Consider the following 19,508-nt stretch of genomic DNA (forward strand, 5'->3'; position numbering starts at 1 on the left):
TCACGGCTGGCTGATACCGTTGATAATGCAGGTGGAGTGCCACTTTTACCCCTGACGAAGCACAAGAAGGAGTGGCACCAGAAAAGGAATCGCTACAATATCGTGGTCCTGTTATGTTTCCACAGGTTGAAGATTCGGTGCATGCGTTGATTGCACTTTCGTCTAGCTGTGGCGACAGCATGACAATGGTAGAGATACGGACTAACCAGATCGTAGGCAAGCGTACGTGCGCTCAAAAACACAAAAATTTCGGCGTTATTTTTGGACGATCCCTTTTGGGGATACTTTCACTTTTGTGACATTCCGAACGACTAGCACGTCGACGGACGATGGCGTTCTAGCCCAATGCCTAGAATGCCATCACTCGTAGAGTATGTATGTATGTATGTATGTATAGATTTTGGTCGCATTATTAGCATAACTAATAAAAGTACATGAATGAAAGTTTGCGTCCTAAATGGAAATTCCTTCAACTCTAATTTATCCAAAATTTAGCTTCCTTGAGCGTGTAGTTGCCGGGCTGTTTAAAACAGGAGTTGCGATCTTTGGCAATCTTCAAAAGCAAATTATCCCAAAAGCAAAAAATCAACATTCTTTTGCTGCGTCTAGGAAATAGATAAATATGTCCTAAAGCTACAGAGCAATCCACAATGCAGTAAATGCGGTAGTTTCTTCTAAATATTGTCACAACTGAGACACAGTTCGCAAAAACCATGTATCTCATGCTTATTCTTGAACATTTATTTCTAAATCACATTGATCAATTTCTTTACATTATATATAGTTGGAATCTACAAGAATCAAGCTTTTTTATGGTATATACAACAACTTTATCTCCGTAGAAGAGCCGCCACAGTTGCTCCAGAAGTACTGAAAGCAGGGGCTCGTGCCGCCAGAGTGGGACCGCCACCTTAAGTGGTCTTACAAGGTATGATCCTATATGTTTGCATTGCATTCAGCTAAGCATTACCTACACAGTCAACGACCAATTTTCAGGACACCCAATTTTTCGGACATACCCGATAATTCAGATGCCTTGGCGGCACCGTCACGTACCCCACAGAGTTGATGTATAAGAACGTCTGAAATTTCGGACGCAACAACCCTTTGCCGCCCGATTTTCTGGACTTTTTGCCATGACTGCAGGTCCGAAACACCCTTATCGAAGCCACCACCACCGCCATGTGAATTATTTCGCCACCTCGAACATGCACCCTCGCACACAGATCCACTGGTAGCCGTAGCCACCACTGTAGTACAGTGTAGTTGAAGGGCAGTGCAGCGGGCAACGCTCTCCACGTGGCTCAGGCGGCGCCGCCAGTAGCGGTGGCGCTGCAATCGATCACTCTTGAAAGGAAGCAGACGAAACGCTTGCATCCACTGTGACGCACGTATATGCTTAGCGCGCGCAGGAAATTTTGTTTAGATTTTTGCAAGAAACACTTTGCTTATTTAGTCTGTATTTTCTGCTTAGGATCAGAGAATAAAATGTATTGTATTTTGCCACAGATGCACAAGCAGCCTCTGAAATAACTACCGCCCGTGTGTCCTCTAGCCACGCTCTCGAGAACACGGGCACTTTCGATAGCAAATTAACTTTATCAACATGATAGAAAACGATCACTCCTACACGTTTAGAAATCAGGATCGAGTTTGCTTAGCTAACAGAGCTTGAGGGCGCAGACAACAGTGTATACGATCGCAAATGAGCAGATTCGGATTGTACATAATTGCAATTGAGTGACCACGTGACAGGGTAATTAAACATAGCTAGTCGCCGTAACATCGGAATTAGGTTTAAAATAAGCAGTCACATTATACGTTCGTTCTCTCATTCGCACACCTCTGAACAGCATATTATAGGTGACGCCTTGAAAGAAAACAAATTGCGCTAATGAATAACATAGAACAGAATACGAAGGATTGAAAAGCAGGTGAGTTGGAACCTATCTATCATTTGTGCACACACAAACGAAACACGAGAAAGAATACAGGACAAGCGCTGGTCTAACAACTGAAAGTTTTTGAAGAAAACGATCATATGTGAAGAAAAAAAGAAATTTGAAGAAAAAGATTATATAGACAGTAATCGTGAAAGTCATGTGAAATACAAGTAAAAAATCATCACATTCTCACGAGCAATCAATGAACGCAATCGCTTCGTTTTTTTCATGTAATCCACATGACTTTCACGGCTATGTACTGTCCCCCCCCCCTATATAATCTTTTTCTTCAAATAAAACATTCAGTTGTTAGCCCAGCGTTTGTCCTCTCTCGTGTTTTGCTTGTTTTGCACTGCCAAAGAATCAACAGAATCAGACAGAGGTGTTGCTGCTGACGCAAACTGAAATGCTCACGAATTGCAAAGCAGCAGAGAAAACATGAACGCGCAAACTGAAGTGCACATACGCCCACAGAACCTATTTATTTTCGAAAAGTCACTGAAATTATGCTGTAGAAGTCATATCGCATTCGCAAATTAAACACAAATGAGCTGAAGGAGAGGACAATAACAATAATGGTGCTGGAAGCCAAATGGCAGCTTCGCTGAAATGGCAAAGCAGCTAATTGTTGCACTTCTGGTAACCATGCTTTGGCGAGCAGTTTAACGATCGAGGTACAGCATTTCACAAAAAGGACACAAGCTAATTGTGTGTACAACTGTAACTAAATGCTCACTATACTGGCATCACAGAGTACGGGGGCACACACAAGAGCCCGTAGGGCCCAAGTTTAAATTAGGCGGTTACATTGTATGCTCGTTCTCTCCTTGGCACACCTTTCAACAGCCCATTAGGTGACACCCTAGAAAAAAGAAAGCTGCGAGCTGAAATGTCCACGAATGAAAAGCACAAGACATTCAGAGAAGGTGGGATGAAACACCACTGAACAAGCTAGCCACGTAACAGGCAACCGCATGCAAGAGTTAGAGATTGCAGCGCCGCCGCTCCGTTCGCCACCAGCGGCATCAGGTGCCCTTATGCGTCAGTGCCTCCATGCGCTGCACTTTAGTTCACTGTAACCGCAGCAAAGCTAGACGTACCTACTTCGACGTTTGCTATCAAGCTTTTTGCTGTTCAGTGCCGTGTTTTTCATTGAAACAATTTGCCGTTGCCAGCAATGGTGCCGACTCCACCTTTGTAATCCTCGCCAATGGCTTCGAAACTTGGAAAGCAGAACGCGTTGTATAATGCCGGTTCCCGAAAATCAGCCTCGCCTCAATACAGCAACGTTACGTGGTGAAGCATACTAAGAGTGGGAAGAGGCAATTGCCACAGTTCACAGTATGTATTGCTCAATTATACACGCATATACCCGCCATCTCCTACGAGCTCCGATACACCTAATAAGTGTACTGGCAGGCCTTTAGAGCCATTTGAGCCCTTGGGAGCAGTGAAAGGCATGCATTCCCTTTTTGGAGGGCCCGATTTTTCTGACGTTCTCGCGGCCCCCCTAAGGAGTCCGAAAAATCGGGTGTTGACTGGACTAACTATTTATTCAAGCTTCATTTTGCCACAGTGCAATGTGTGAAACTTTGCAGCCCAAGAAGTACTCCAATATCTGCTTTAAGTGATAGCTCATTCAAGCTTGAAGCAGCACTGGTCTTGACAACACGCTCTGTTAGTTGTTACTGTGAGTGTTTGTCCATGCTGTATGTGTGCGCACTATGTATGAATTGGCGACTCCATATATCACCCTTGTAATCTGAAGTAGCAAGCTAGGCATACGGCTAGGTAAACACCTCCAGTATCCATTAAGGTGGGGTAAAACTTTGCTTGGTCCACAATATCTATTTTCTGATCTTGCATTCTTTTGATAGCGCATGCCTATAGCTTTCACTTGTGTACGCGCGACTTGAAAATACTTATTAAAACATAAATAGTTAAATCATGTTACTTGTGATGTCGACCAGAAAGCGGGTGTGCCCAGTCAAGTCCCACCTTTGTATGAAGTTTTCATTACATGAGTCCACTTGTGTTCAATACAAGTTTTGGTTTTGATTTTGGGACTTTCATTTTCTGTGTAGTGCATCTTACATTCATTAGGGAGGTCCTCTGTTGTTTGTTTATGGTGACACATGCTCTTTGGAGAGCACCTCTGTAACAGAAGAGTGCATAATCTAAGTGCACGCTGTGCATCACTCAAGCCCGCAAGGAAACAAGATGGCCCCGCGGCAGCTTCGACAGATGGGGGAGCGCATACACCATAAATGGCCGACGTGACCAACGGAGTCCAGAAGCCTCGACAAGATACGCGAAGACGACGGTAACGAGAGAGAAAGTGCGCACGCTGAAACACCCTTTCACCTGGCGAGTCGAGAGAGGGGAGTACTACAGCATGAGCGTGCGCCTACGGATGAGTCACCACCCTCCCCGACGGCGCTCCGACGGCCGTGGTCGAAGACGCGAGAATTGACTAGAAGATTCCCAGGCTTTGTTCATGTTACAGGATCCCAACTCCGACCGAAGGTTCCAGAACCCCCAGCAAAAGCAATAAAAGCGGCGTGCGGGAATCGGAAAGGGGATCAGACCGCACCAGTGAAGAGATGTGATGTTGAAGACCAAGTGTCTACAGAAGAAGGGGATTCCCCGGCAAGCTAGTCGACGAGCTTATCGTGCGTCTGCATTTCTGGAAGAAGGTCCTTCTTTGAGATTTGCCTCGAGCTACGCCGAGATCGTCCGGCTCAAGACCAGCACGGGTGAATACGATTGGACACTGTGTTCCTATTCTGTGCTTTACGTGTTTGTCATCGAGTCGGATGCCGGCGGTACACGAAAACAAAGAAGACGAGGTTCGTGGAGCGTTCGAAAGCACGCGAGCGCTCGAGGCACGCAAACCGAGGTGTAATCCGCGAGGAAGCGACGAAACATTATTATCGACGTGGCTCTTGGACTGGAGGGTCACTTTGTCAGCTATGCTCTGACGACGGGAGAGCGGAGAGCCCGGCCACGAAACTCATGACGCTGGCAAGGCCCAGGCGTGGCTGTAGACCTCGGAGACGTCCGGGTGAAGCTCCTGGGACCGGCTGCTGCTGCTCACGGTGGTTCCGGTCCTCTTCGCAAGAATCCCTCTTCCTCGGCCGAGCCCGATCAACCGATAATCACCAGGACACCGGGCCACCATGCAGATCGACAGAGGGCGAAGAACGCTTCGCTAACCCTAACTGGTGAATTGACACGTCAGCGGCGGCTACCGGGGCACCAGCCACGTATTCGTTCAGGTCGACGGAATCGCGAATCGTCGGCACTTACGGCATCAGCAAAACCCCGAATGAATACGACGTGGACTCACCCCCGACGAGAGGAACTTCTAACCGACGGTCCATAAGAACTCGCATTTCTGCATTCTGTTGTAGTTAGGCCGAGTCTAGGGTGGCCAGACTTTGATGAGTCAGGGCTAGGACTGACTTAGAGACATTAAGACGAAGTTAGAGATAATGCTTTTGGTAGTTTTGTATTTAGTCGGAGTTTTGTATTTAGTATTGAGTCAGCATTTTGGTTGAGTTATGGTTTTAGTGTTGTGTGCTTTACGCTTTTCCCAATCCTGTGCATATTAAATCCTTGTTTGCTGTGCTGCCAGTCATATCTCTCCTCCATCGAGGGTAACGCCTGTGTGCAACCCTCCGGCTCCCAAGTAGAAGGTGACAGTGTTGGACACTTAGTGCTTGTTAATTATTTTCCGGTGTTTTGTTAATACCCATCTGAATTGTATTGTGATGTGTCTAGCTGAAGTGCACAAGTGTAACTGCCTTGCTTGAAAAATATATTTTGTTGTGTTTTGACAACTCTGGGCTCTGACTCCGTCTTTGGACGACAACCGGCCTTCGCTGGCGCACCAGAGGGCCCCTTACTAATGGTCCTTGCTTTCGTGGGGTTGTTTTGGGAAGCCGATAAGTCGGCTGTGGAATTTTGCACAGCGTTGGCGCCTCATTCACAGGGTGTGTCATATTTCGTGCCTTATTCGGTATTGCTGTGGCGTAGAATGAAAAGACTGACACAAAAATGAAAGTTTTATGGCAGCCACTATGGTTCAAGCGTAAAAATGGTGGCAGGTAAAAAAAAGCTACTTTAAACTGAAAGCTGAATCAAAAAAGCAAAGGAAAGACTGCAGAAACAGAGAAAAGTTATAGTAATGTTGACCATGAAAAAGACTAATCCGGGATGTTTTGGTAGATCAAGCAGTCTGACACCACTTTTACTGTCTTTTTTTCTCTGCACGCAATTTTAGAGCATTGTTGTACTGTTCTAAAGAACTGCCAGGTGTATGTGAACATGTATGCAAGTTAGTGCCTCGTACAACTTTGGAACTAGAATTATTATCTACAAGCTAATGGGAGTTCAGTAAGCAAATAAAATGCATGCCACAGTGGCAATTGCACTATGTAAAAAAAAAAGAAAAAGCTTGTCTTAATTTTTTAGGTGTGCAGTCGAAACTCGATATAGCAAAGTTGAACTCGCAGCAAAAAACCTTGTTAAATCGAGAATTTTGTTAAATTGATGTTTTAAGGCTTCAACGGTAAAAATAATTTCGCAAATTCCCAGAACCTCCCTGGTTGATAGTTTCTTGTCAGTGATCACTTACGAACAAATCGCAAGAAGGTCGGGTCATATTAGCATGATTATGACCACCTGAGCACATGGTAAAGATCGCACCGAGAGCAATGCATTGGCGTGGCTCACGGCATCCGAGATTAGCATTTTGCGTCGTGCGTGCTGTAAATATTCGACGCCATGACTGACTGCGCTTAGTGCCCGCAGCTGTCTTCAGATGGCACCCTCAAATTAAACACAACAGTGCAAAGGGATATGAGTATTCATTCTGAGAAAAAAAAAATGTTGCAGTTTCTTCAGAAAGTTTCTCTGGAGCACTGATGACGATAGCAAAGAGACAACTACACGAAGTAAGGTTCGCAGTTTTATCGGCGTCACGCGCACTCAGACAAAGATCACTCGATGATAAAGAACACTCCCTGTTGCAACGCGAGCAAACGCAAGCACTGTGCCTCGGAAACTTTAGATTACGCAACTGCTAACACCAGACGCGCGGAAACAAAATGTGCACGAAGGCACCAACCATCTCGGCTCCACCTTTGCATTTGCCGAAGTCAGGTACCTCCAAGATAATGGAGCATGGCCCGCATATGGACAGCAAGGGCAGAGGAAAAGAGACGCGTGTGCTAGGGCGAGAGGGTGAATAGGCCAACGACTGTGATCCACGACGTCATACTACCTTGCCCGACTGCCATAGAATCTAATGGGGATGCTCCCTAGTAAGCCGCGGTGATATTGACGTCGCCACTATCGTCACGCCGGGCTTGGCAATGAAAATTTCGGTCCAAGTAGAATGATGTCATAAAGCAGAGTGCACAGGCCTGCAGATGTGCGCGTTCCCTGCCCCCTCCCTTCTCTAGCGCGTGCCACTTCCCCACTCTCTTTGCGCTGAAGAAATCGTCAGCTCTCGAGTTATTTCGCCGCGCACCCCACAAGTTGTTACGCAACAAATGGCACAGTGGCACGCGCGCTTCGACGGCATTTTGCCGCTCGAACTTTTCATGCGGAAGGACGCTTGCAAATAACTTTTTCCTCAGCAGCAATTTTTATTACTTTTTGCTAGATTCATACAGGTCATACAGATCATACAGGCTCTAAGTACATGCTTTAAATGGCCGAAACCTTCATTAAATCGAAACTGTGTCAAGAAATTACTTAGTTAAGAATAGTGTTTGCCCGAGCTCGTTGGTGGCACATAGCAAAAACGGAACGTACTGACCCTGACAGAAGCGTGTGTCAGCGTCCCTTTCTGTCTGTGTCAGTATGTTCTGCTGGAAACCACTTGTGCTTAGGTAAATCACGAGAAAGATACACAGTTTTGAATGGAACTAAGATCAGGAAATAAAAATAGTTTGTTACGTTGTGAACTTCATTAAATCGAGGTTTGTTATATCGAGGTTTAACTGTATATACATAATTCTAGTTCAATATGCGTAGCATACCATCATCCTTTTCTTGGCAAAATTGAAAAGTTTTGCAACTAATCTTTCTTAAAGATTTTTGAGCTTTATGCCAGCTCAACTAACTTATACCATCTGAAGAACTTAGAAAGCACAACTATGTTCCTGGCTACCGTTTAAACTGGTATATAAGTCGAGCTAAAAAAAACAAGCTAAAGTCACCCCTCGTCTTATGTTGAATTCCAATGGCGGAGCCGGAGCAGCCGACGGACTCCGCGAGCGAGCACTCGACTCTGGCGTAGAGCAACGCCTCCAAATCCACGAATGGAACACAACCTGCGCCGCCGGAGCAAGGCGGAAGCGGAAGTTCTATCCTTCGGGCGCCGAGTTACCCAGGATACATTGCGCGTTGTCATTCTCTTCCGCTGTTTGCTCCCAGCACCGCTGCACCTGTCACTTGTCTTTTCAGCGCCGTTCACCTGTTGTTGTTCACCTGTTAAGCGCCATTCAAGTGCGGACTGGATATGTCGCCAACCGTGCAGCAGCTTTTGCTTCCTATGGTGAACACAGGATGCGGATAAACATGGTAGGTGTTTTCGCAACTCGAACACTGCGCTGCAGGTTCAATGTAACGCACGTGTTGCGTGGAGCGATTGTCTCCACGCAACACGTGCGCTTTCAACAGTTGACGGTTTATTTCATTGCGTATATATAGTTGCTTTACTGCTGATACGTTCGTTTCACTCAAACGCATTGCATCCATCATTGTATTGTGCATTTGCATGTGTGTCCGTGGAGAATGGGCACCCACGCCGCATTAACGTTTTTGCACAAACACAGCTGTAAAGTCAACTCTATAATCGGAGCCAGCGTGCGCGTCATCTAGTGTCGGTGGAGGTTGGCGAAGCCAAGTTCGTCGCGTTACGGTGGCGCGAAAACCAGGCCAACTTGCTCGACGAGACGCGGACGGGGTGCATTTTTGGTGACGAGGCCGGCGCGAAATGCAGCATTTCGCATCTCGATGCCGGCTGCTGCTGGGGTACGCCGGATACATCGGCCGCGCCTCGCGCTGCACTATAGAGTGCTGCAATTTCGCTGTCGCAGCGTCGCCGTGCTGAGCGCGCTCGCGCGTCTACGCTATGTCGGACTATAGTGTCCTTACAGCCAAACGTAAACTTGCGCGCGGCGCCGCTGTATTTGCACGAAGCAGCATCGTGGCGCTGGAGCAGTTGTCTACCTTTATATGTCGCGAAGAAGCAATGAATCAGTGTCACGTGCCTGAGAATTTGTCTCCCACGAAATTTTAGCAGAGGTATCAGTGTGAGGGCATATTCTGCTGCCAAATGGGGTCGTACTGTTATCTAGGTCAGGACGGTAAGTGCATCCAATTTTCGAATTGGTCTCATTGCCAGAGAAATCAGCAAATTGCTTTTCCTCAAGCGTCACTGTAAGACAGTGCTGAAATTTTCATTAACAGCCACCTGCTCAGGAACGTTGCATCATGCTGAGCGTGTGTAATGTGTTGAGCAAATATTTAACTTGAACGTCACCGTGCATGTTTACATGAAATTATTCGAAATTTCGTGTTGAGATGAGGTAGCGCAGCAAACATCGAGTTATTGTTTTGTTAAGGTGTGTTAGGAAGTCTGACATGGCTTAACCTAATTGCTTACGTAGTTGCATGAAATGCACGTGGTGGTTCAATGTACTGCAACATGTCACCGAACACAACTTGTTTGTGGTTATGTCGCTTCATATATGCCACCTATTTTAATACAGCGCAATGAATAATATTTCATTTGGTTTTTCCCATCAACAGTGCCGGAACACAGCCAAAAGAATGAGCAACGCAGTGAGTACATTTTATTTTATATTTTTATTTATTAAATACTGCGGACACGTGGTCCAAGCAGGGAGGGTGACATATGGTACATACAATGAAAATCAGATTGATAAAGCAAACACAGCAATGACAATACAAGATTAGGAAGTGGACTCAATCATAGTATTCCATTCGGTTACAGTTCGAGGAAAAAAAGAAAACTTATATGTGTTTGTTCTTGCAAAGTAAGGGGTTAAACCATGCATCATGTCTGCGGTGGCGTGTAGTTCTGGTCGATAACTGCGATGAATGTTCAGATGGTTCAAGGGATAAATTGTTGGTGTAAAGTAATTTAAGGAATTCAAGTCTGTTTCTTTGGGATATGCAGGTGTGACACCTCTAGAACTACCTCATGCACTTTTTGTTTGCAGGTACAGGCTGTGAATGAACAGCCGGAGAAACCAAACTGTTACTAGACTACTATGAGCAGTATTTTGCAGATATTGGTCCGATGAAAAAATTCAAAAATAAAAAGGCAATGTTCGCCCGCATTGCAGCAAACATATCAGAGGCACTGGGAATTCCCAAAACCGGTGAGCAGTGCTGTAGCCGCTATAAGACGGTCATGCGAAGGAAAAGAAGCGCTACAGCACACAATAAGAAATCTGGGAATTCCCCGTGTGATGTGCCGTTTGAAGACGAAATAGCGAGAATATGCTGGCTAGACGACAGCCTCGAGCCCGAAGAGCTGAGGGACAGCTCTGGCATTGTTGCTGTAAAGAGGCCAGCCAGCCAGGCGTCGGCCAGCCAAGCGTCAACCAGCCAGGCGTCGACCAGCCAGGCATCGACCAGCCAAGTGTCGACCAGCCAGGAGTCGGCAAGCCTAGCGCCGAGCCAGGCATTTACAGAGGAACCCGTGGCCAAAAAGCCTAAGCCCTCGGGTTCCAGAATGCTTGAGATGCAAGTTTTTTTTGAAGAGATGTCAAAACTTCAAGAAGAAAAAGAAAAAAAACGAGCTGCACGGGAACAGCAAAGAGAGAAGCGCCACCAACAGAGGCAAGAGTACAAAGAGAGTATTCGCCAAGAAAAAGCGAAGCAACACGCCGAAAAAATGATGCTTTTAAGCCGGGCTCTTGGCCTTGAGGGCGAATAAAAAAATTCCAGTGTGAATGTCAGCATGTTAAAATAAAAGTGTATAGTGCCAAACGTGTGCTTGTGTATTTAAAGGGGGCTGCGCGTTAGTACACATACCGCAGCCCCCAACTACTGCATGGACTTTTTGATTCACCAGCTTGCTGCAGCTTTATTTCGATGCACCAGCTCCAATGGTTCGGAGCTAGTGGTTCTTGCGTTTACATCCAGGTAATTACAGAGCTACAAAGAATGTCATACCATCATTGCATGATTACGCACGTAAAGCCTAGTGCTGTTATTAAAGTGGCTTTTGGTGTTTTGAAGCTCAAGGAAACGAGGAGTTTGCAGCAGAATCCATTTAGGGCTTATGGTGTTTTGAAGCTAGAGGAAAAGTACACTTTGGAGCAGGATGGTTTAGTGCCCACAATTTTTCTACAGGAACTTTGCCAAGACTTTCGTGCGCTTAATTTCCCCAAGCCTGCGCAGTGCTCGCTCTTCACCAGATTTGTCAATGTGATTATCACTGCAGTTCTGCCACTGTACATCATTGGGTACTTGTTCATAATCATCATCATCTGGCTCTACATCACCATACTCGATGCACAAGTTGTGGAGAATGCAGCAGCTTATGATGAACTTATTGAGCCACTGAATAGTGCGGAGCTCAAGATACATCAGCTGTCTGAAGCGCTTTTTGAGGTTGCTAAATGCATTTTCGATGAGCACTCTTGTGGCTGAAAACTTATAATTAAATCCTTTTTGCTGTTTTGTCAAAGCACCATAATCCCGGTAGGGTGTCAACAGGTATTCCCGCAGTGGATACGCTGCGTCCCCTAAAAGATGGAAAGACCCCTGACATACGGCAGAGATTTTCTTTGAAAGTGGCGACAAGCTGAACACATGGGAATCATGCATTTTGCTTGAGCTTCCAATGAATGCATCAAGGAAGCGTCTTTTGTCATCGCAGACGGCTTGCAGTGTCAGTGAAAGGTAGTGGTGCCTGTTACAATATGTTGAAGCAACCTTCTTGTCCGGGCACTGTATCTTGATGTAGGATCCATCTATGCAACCAATAACATCAGGCATTCCAGACACCTGCAAGCAAGTCATACACTTGTATTGAGCGATATCATCCATGTCTGAACAGAAAATGATCATTTGCAATGAGTTTTAACAGGAAATACTGGTGCTCATACCCATTAACTCCCATTAACAGCATACCCTTCATGGCACAGCACCATTTATTTCATGTTAAAGAAACCAAATGCAACTTTGAGAAGTACTGAAGGTAGCATGCACTGCCGTGCACACAACATATTACGTTTTTTACTATCCACTTCATTTTTTTACTAAACAAAATGTTAGAGAAAAGAAAACAAAGCCTGTGTATGTTCTTCCCTTAAGCGAGTTGAAGCACGTAATGAGAACCTTCTCGCAAAAGCAGACATGGTCTATATCGCATCGTACACCCGGAAATATGAACAGAAATCTACTGTTGTGGGTGATGACAAAGTATGCAGCATCATTCCTATGAAAGGAATTTGCTGTGATCCCAGGAGATACTTTAGGTTGAATGTTTCGTCCACCACTGGCAGAAATTCTGAGTGTTATCATCACAAGCTATGACGTTTTCATGAAGGTCCAGCTCTATAATGCATAGTGCATTATAGAGCTTGAAATAGCAAAAAAAAAAAAAAAAACGTGCACAGTGATGTTGCGATATCATCAATAAAACTTGGCTGGGCGATATCATTGTTCCTTATAGGTAAAGCAAATCACAACAAACCTTCTCAAAACTTCTAGTGAGGTTCTCCAGGTCAGCAGGAAACTTTATCAACGATGGTCCCAGGGTCAGGAGGAAATCCGCTACTCTATGGAGGATTCGGTGAACAGAGCTTTCTGACAAGTCGAACCGGCTTGCCACGTTTCTCATGCACGTTTTGTTGGCCGCGTACCTGCGCAGTGGGATAACACGCATGCGGAAAAGCAGCTTCAGACTACACTGCAGTGCAAGCAACGAGCTCGCAGTCAAATGCATTTTTATGCAGGCATCCGACGCCCTCGCGTTTCATTTATCGGTGTTCATTTGGCAGGTGCATAGAAATAAAGGCGAGAACTCACCAGATAAACGACAAGATGTGCGTTTCCGCAGATTTTGCTGGAACCCCTCCATGTGTGCTCGAAGGGCACATAGACGACGCAGCAAACTCGGCGATCAACTTTTCAGCCACAGGTCGAGCTAGCCTGAAGTGCCTTCGGAACTGAAAAAAAAAGAAACAGAAAGGAAAGCACCGCAACGTGTTAAACCTTGAGTATGATGCTTTCCTTTCTTTTTTTTTCTTTACCTCATCGTCCGAGTACTGCCGCACGACGTCCTCGATGAAGCCGACTATTTTGGGCCTCTTCGCGGGAATGCGGAACATCCTGTCGAATTCCCGCTCGTAAGCGGCAGTTTCAGCGTCGCTGTCACTATCCGAGTAATCGCTCGTGTCGGAACTTGAGCTTTCCGACTCGGAGCTGTCGCTGTCGAGTAGCATAAGCAATGCCGCATGCTTTGCCGAACTAGCCGAGCCGTTCATGTCGTCCGCCATTACCACCACAACTCGCGAGTCGCGACCGGTGGCGACCCCCAGCAGAGAAACGTGGTAAAGGAAATACGTCACGCAGAGTTCCGGTCCACTCCACCGATTTTGGCAGAGCATCTTTTTCTGCTCCACAGAGTGACTCCCGCTCTGAATCCACTCCGACTCTCTCATTGGAACACTTTGCTCCCGCCCTCACTCTGCCATTGGAACAAACTTGCTCCGAAACGAGCAGAAAAACTTGCTCCGACTCCGCCATTGGAATTCAACATTATATAGCGGTCTTTAGCCGAATACTAGTCGTCGTCTGGTAACCTATGGGAACCTTGCCGAAGTGAACGACAATGTGTGCGCCAGTTTCGGAAAAAAAGCGTGCGTTACCTGGAGAGCGCAGGAAGGCAAGCTGCTAAAGTGCAGTTCACCCACAGCACACTCGCAGACTTCCTGCGGGAACGTCGCTGCCAGTGTATCAGGAGAAGCTGGACTCAAATCAGCCAGCAAAAAACGGTCGTCTTCCGAGGACAGTGCTGCGAGTTCTGATGAACGAGACTACAGCTCCGATGGTGGGTGAACGGTGCCATTTCAAAAATAAATGCATTTCGGAGATTTTTAGTTGTTTTCTCTTTTTTTCACCTAAAGACAGAGGGTCGACATATATTCGCACTCGGCCTATAATCCAGTTTATATGGTACTCCTGATTGGAATTCTTATATACCACCTTCCAAAGTTTCGCCCCAGTTTAAAGAATAACCCTCTTGCTTGGGAAAACGCTTTGCATCGGTACACACTAATTGCTTGCCACCTGCTTGTCAAGTGGCCTAACGCTGCAGTTTTTCTTGTACATTCAATGTGCACCAGGCACTTAGATGCAGCAGTTGCTGCTCAACCAGTTCAAAGCAGTAACACGGGAAAGAAGAGGATAAAGAGAAAGAAGCCACGAGGAGAAATAAAGGGGGGGAAAATGACATGGAAAAAGAACACCAAGAATGCATGAGGTGTCGGAGAAAGAAGGTGCGGGAAAATAATTAAGTGGCCAATGAAAGAGAAAAGAACCGAACCAATGAATGAACACAAAGCAAAAAAGCACACAAGGAGTTACGGGGCCAACAGGAGATAAGGACATATAGCAGAAGGAAACAGCCCAACTAGGCGTTGGGACGACAAGCTGGAGACCGGACAGGGTTATGGAGAGCCGAGCGGGCTCAACACCAGGGACAACCGCAGCTGCGCTCTGCTACGCAAGTCTAGCAGTGTAGGCCTGGCGACCTAAGCGCATTGGTCCTCACCCTCGGACTGGCGCAGCTGAGCTGACATCAGAGCCAGCGACGACTAGGTGGCAACGCCAGCGAACCATCTATAAATATCTTATACATTGTATAAGTGTATTCATGTCTTATTAACTTGTTAAGATGACAACTGACGCAGTTTCCAGCAAGACCTCGTATTGCTTCTTGTACATTAGATATATTTTATGCCCTTAATTTGTTTTTCAGACAGTTTTGTATTTTCTCTGTGATTTTTACTCGACTTATCTATTTCGTATACTGTTTTATTTGTGTATTTTTCTAGTCGTCGTACTTATGTATAATTTTTTTTCTTTTTTTTTCGGTAACGCGCAAAGCTCGCATTTTTTCATGTATCCGTTCCCCCTATGTAATACCCCTTCGGGGGCCTTTAGGGGTATTATGAAATAAATAAATAAAATCTTGGACTTACTCTTTATTGCGGTGTGGGTTAAAACTTTATGCAAGATTTTGTGTTGTATATAATTTGTAGATAGTTAAGGTAGTTAAGGATAAGTTTGTTTGTGAATTATAAAGGTGTCTTGTGGATTTATCTGCTCGCTGTCTGATTCATGCCAACGAGAATCATGTGACAGCTGGGCTTTTGTAACATATCACCAGCAGCCACTGGATTATGACAGGGACTTGTATACTAGTGACATGTCAACATATTCAAACTGATGCCAGCAGGCATCTATTGTGTTTCTGTCATTCGACTTGCTATAGCCTCTGCTTTGGGTCTGCCAGAGTGCATGCACAAAATGACCTCACACTCACCATCCCGATATGCCGCCTATTGTGAGCTGCTTGGCAGGGGAGGCCTTGGTGGCATCCTTGAAGAAGCTGAGAGGCCAAGACTCGCCTTTGGAACCTGCAAGTTCCACTCCCTCGTTTGGCAAAGGTCCATCAAACCCTTCACCCACCCATGAGTGAAAGCAATTTAAATGTCTACCGGTGCTCACAGACTGCAACACAGCATCAACCAGAAAATTTTATTCAAACAAGTTTAAAACTCGCTCATTTCAATATGCATGCTCCTAATATAAATCAACGTGTCTGTTCAAGGCCAACTTACAATTTTGGACTGTGTAAAAGGTTAAGTTTTAGAAAATGTAGACATCAGATGTTTCTTTTTTATGCAAACACTTTTTTCTAAAAGAAACTCATATCTAGCCCCTTCCATTTTTGCAGATAGGCTACATAGCTAGGTGGACAGATTAGCAGCAAGAATTCCATCAATAATTTCACTAATTAACTAAAACATCCCCACATATCTGTTCAAAAAATGCCTCGGCACTCCAGTTAAGACCATCCTGAACAACTTTTAGAGGCTTGCTTTTGGGAAGCTGAACTGGAATGCCTACGTATTTCATACCACATTTTAAGGTCGCATATCTCAAAAGTGGTGCTAATTATAAAATTACTTCTAAGCAGACATGAATGCACTACTCCCCAGCTTCAATTTTCGATTACATATGCTCTAAAATTAGTCATTAGAAGTTAATTAGCACATTTTATCTAATCAGCGTCTAAACCATTCTTGCTACTAGTGCCAGCCGAGCCACGTAGCCTATCAGCAATAATGGTAGGGGCCTAGATACAAGTTTATTTAAAAAAAAGAAAGAAAACAGTATTTGACAAAAAAAAGCAATTGGTACAGTTGCCTCCCAGCAAAATTTTACATTTGAAATATGAGTGGATGCGTCATGAAACGATTCCAAGAATGAACGCAAACAAATTCTGTTATTACCATTTTTCAGAACTCGCACAGAACCCTAAACATTGAGAAACACCGCAGCGCTAGGGCATGACCTCTGCGAGTGCCCACGGCATGCTGAGCATCTCGGAGGTTATGTTCTGGGAATTGCGTCATATCTGCTAACCAGCATCATCTGCTTAGGTGCTATTTAAATGCTGTTAATGAGAAAACTTAAGACAATCACCAGCCCTGCAGCTTTGAAAAGACTGCTTGGATAGTTTATATACTCATTTGAGATTTTGTTTGACGCACCAGCAGTGAGCGACACCATAACAATGCTTGAATAGGACTTGGATACTTGGCCTTGTTGGTACACTGCACTGCTAAGACTAGGGGCACTGTGGTGTTCAGCAAAGAGTAGAAATTGTTGTTGGTCTAGTTATGCTCTTCATAATATATGTAATGCTGTGTTTATGCGAATGCAATGCATTTTCTTCATGTTCACAAAATTACGAAAATGTCTATACTGTGGGAATTCCTGGTGTACACAGGTTTTCTGCTTACCTGGCTTCATTCTTGGGCGTCTGCAAAGAAAGGAAGAGCACTATAAATGAAGCACACAGGTGTCACACCACAATCACTTTCACATGCTGAAAGCAAGGAACACAACACAAATATGCCGACTACAGTCAAGCAAGCAAACTATGCTTTACAGTGACAGCCAAATCATATAGGCAACTCGTCATAAATTTCTCTTTGCCGCAGCACCACGCAATCCTTAATGCACCAAGTTTGACCATGTGGCTGCAGGTTATTGGTGGCCACATAGCATGTGGCCCTGAGCATCGCCAGTTGCACAGGGCTGTGTTGCTAGAAAACCTTTTTAACAGCGAAGCTGTTTAAGCTCTTGGTTAGGCCGCATCGTGCGAACCAAAAACGGCGCCTGGCAATGACGTCATCGCGCGTTGCCTAGCAACCACCTCGCGGAGCGGCATGTGCTTCGCCTCTCCGTGCTGTACACATCTTGCCTTGACAAGAACGTTAAGGAGAGCATGTGCATGGCACGTGCTATGCTTGGGAGAGAGAAAGAGAAAATGAGAGCGAGAGAAAGAAATTGTAGCAGCACCAACGAGGCAATGCACAGAGCTGCTGCCAACGCCGTCCACGTTTCCCCGCGTTCGCGCCAAACACGTGCAGTGTCCGTGACTGCCGCCGGCGCTTCTGGCGGCGGCTCAGCAGGTTTCGACTAGGCACGCCCCGGCAAGTGTGGAGGCGCAGCTTGGCCGTGACATCACCGGAAAGATAAAGCGCCGCGGCCAAGCAAGAATCTGCGCGTCGGCGGCGAGCTGATTCGGAACACCGTGCCTAGCCGCACTTAGCCAAGCCTAGTAAAACCAGGAAGAAACTAGGTCGATCACCAGCTCCGCTGTTTACTCCAGCTTTGCACCACTAGTGCAAGCTGCCCACATTTTTTTTCTCTCTTGAATGGCGCAACATGCAGATGGTTGCTCCCAGCACCAACACTGCCCTCCAGTTCCAGAACATTGCCACCCATTTGCCCAATGTACGAAACTTCTCCTGCAGAAAGCTGTTTATACACTGTGCCTTTGTTTCCAGCTCATGGAAATGGTGGGGTGTAAGCATGGGGTTAGAAGAGGTAGCTAGTACAGGTTTGCAAACAAGTGGTCTGAACACTAGATTATGAAAAAAGTATGTGCAATGCACCATTGACCTCCATCTAAGGTGTGTTGTGTACGTGCACAAAATATGATAAATTTTTCTTAATTTGACCCACCTTTATTTCAGCCATATTTAAATGTTTTATAAGGCACCTATGGATATTAAACATTCACTTTAATTAGAAATCACATATTCCAAACCCGATATTGATTGGAAAGCCATGCACTTTCCATCGATGTCCTCTGAAATAATCAGTGATATGATGTTGCATTTTAACCTGAATCAGGTAGTCACCCAGCCCACACGCACTAAGGGAACTACATCAAATATTCTTGATCTGATATTTCTCAGTCATCACTTTCCACTTGAAAACATAAAGTTAAAAATTCTGCAAGGCATATCGGACCACGAAATAACACATTGCACCGTCCACACAGAAACCCCTATTCATGTCGTTGAAAAGTGTAGTACGTTTTATGATTTTTCAAATGCTGATGACGTCAGTATTATCGGCCATCTCAGTTTTGAATATGCTACCTTTTAAGAGCTTACTATGGACGTTTCCATAGATATAGACGCTTTGTGGAAAAAATACACAGACATTTTATTTTTCAGCCTTCAAAATTACGTGCCAATCAAGACGAAAAAAAGAAAAATAACAAATCCATGGATAACACGCGAAATAATCCAAGCTAAACGAAAAGTAAAACGGCTACGTAAAGCCCTCAAGCTAAAGCCTATGCACGTAAACAGACATACGCTCAATTACAAATATGAAATAAAAAATTAAGGCAGCTAAGGAAACCTATTTTTCTAAAACTCTTCCTAACTTTTTGAAAAGCGCGCCACATAAATTTTGGCATTACCTTAACCCTAAACACCATGACAGCCCCGCCGCTTCCAGTGATAATGGAAACTCCGCAAATCCCTTTAACAGTTATTTTCAGTCAGTATTTAACCTCGATGATGGAAAACTTCCGCACGTAGTACCAAGTAGCCGAACGCCTATCGAGCCGCTCACAATCACAGAACCAGGCCTGTTAAACCTTTTGTTAAATATTGACACGAAGAAAGCGATTGGACCCGATAATATACCTAATCTATTTCTTAAGAGATATGCTGAGTGGAATGCTAAATATCTGTGCCACATCTTTAATAAATCATTAATAACGTGCTCACTTCCTGCCGAGTGGAAAACTGCTAAAATCATCCCCGTGCATAAATCTGGTAGCACATCAGAGGTATCTAATTTCAGGCCCATTTCCTTAACCTCGACCATATGCAAACTTCTCGAACACGCAGTACTTAAACACATAAACACATACCTAGAACAGGAATCTATTCTTTCTGCATATCA

At 45.2% G+C, this 19,508-nt stretch overlaps 2 protein-coding genes across 2 annotated transcripts in view; one reads left to right on the forward strand and one right to left on the reverse strand.

Moving 5' to 3' along the window:
* LOC119439895 (very long-chain specific acyl-CoA dehydrogenase, mitochondrial) overlaps positions 1-19,508 on the forward strand; it is a 444,311-nt gene that overhangs the window by 4,236 nt on the left and 420,567 nt on the right. The window lies entirely within an intron of this gene.
* On the reverse strand, positions 10,930-14,729 carry LOC119441307 (putative nuclease HARBI1). Its single transcript, XM_037705930.2, has 4 exons — positions 13,253-14,729; positions 13,029-13,168; positions 12,694-12,862; positions 10,930-12,002 (listed from the first exon to the last, which is right to left on the reverse strand). Exons 1-4 carry the CDS (start codon positions 13,661-13,663, stop codon positions 11,340-11,342), a joined length of 1,383 nt encoding a protein of 460 aa, XP_037561858.2. The 5' UTR covers positions 13,664-14,729; the 3' UTR covers positions 10,930-11,339.

Source organism: Dermacentor silvarum, chromosome 2, assembly GCF_013339745.2.
Source record: "Dermacentor silvarum isolate Dsil-2018 chromosome 2, BIME_Dsil_1.4, whole genome shotgun sequence".
NCBI lineage: Eukaryota > Metazoa > Arthropoda > Arachnida > Ixodida > Ixodidae > Dermacentor > Dermacentor silvarum.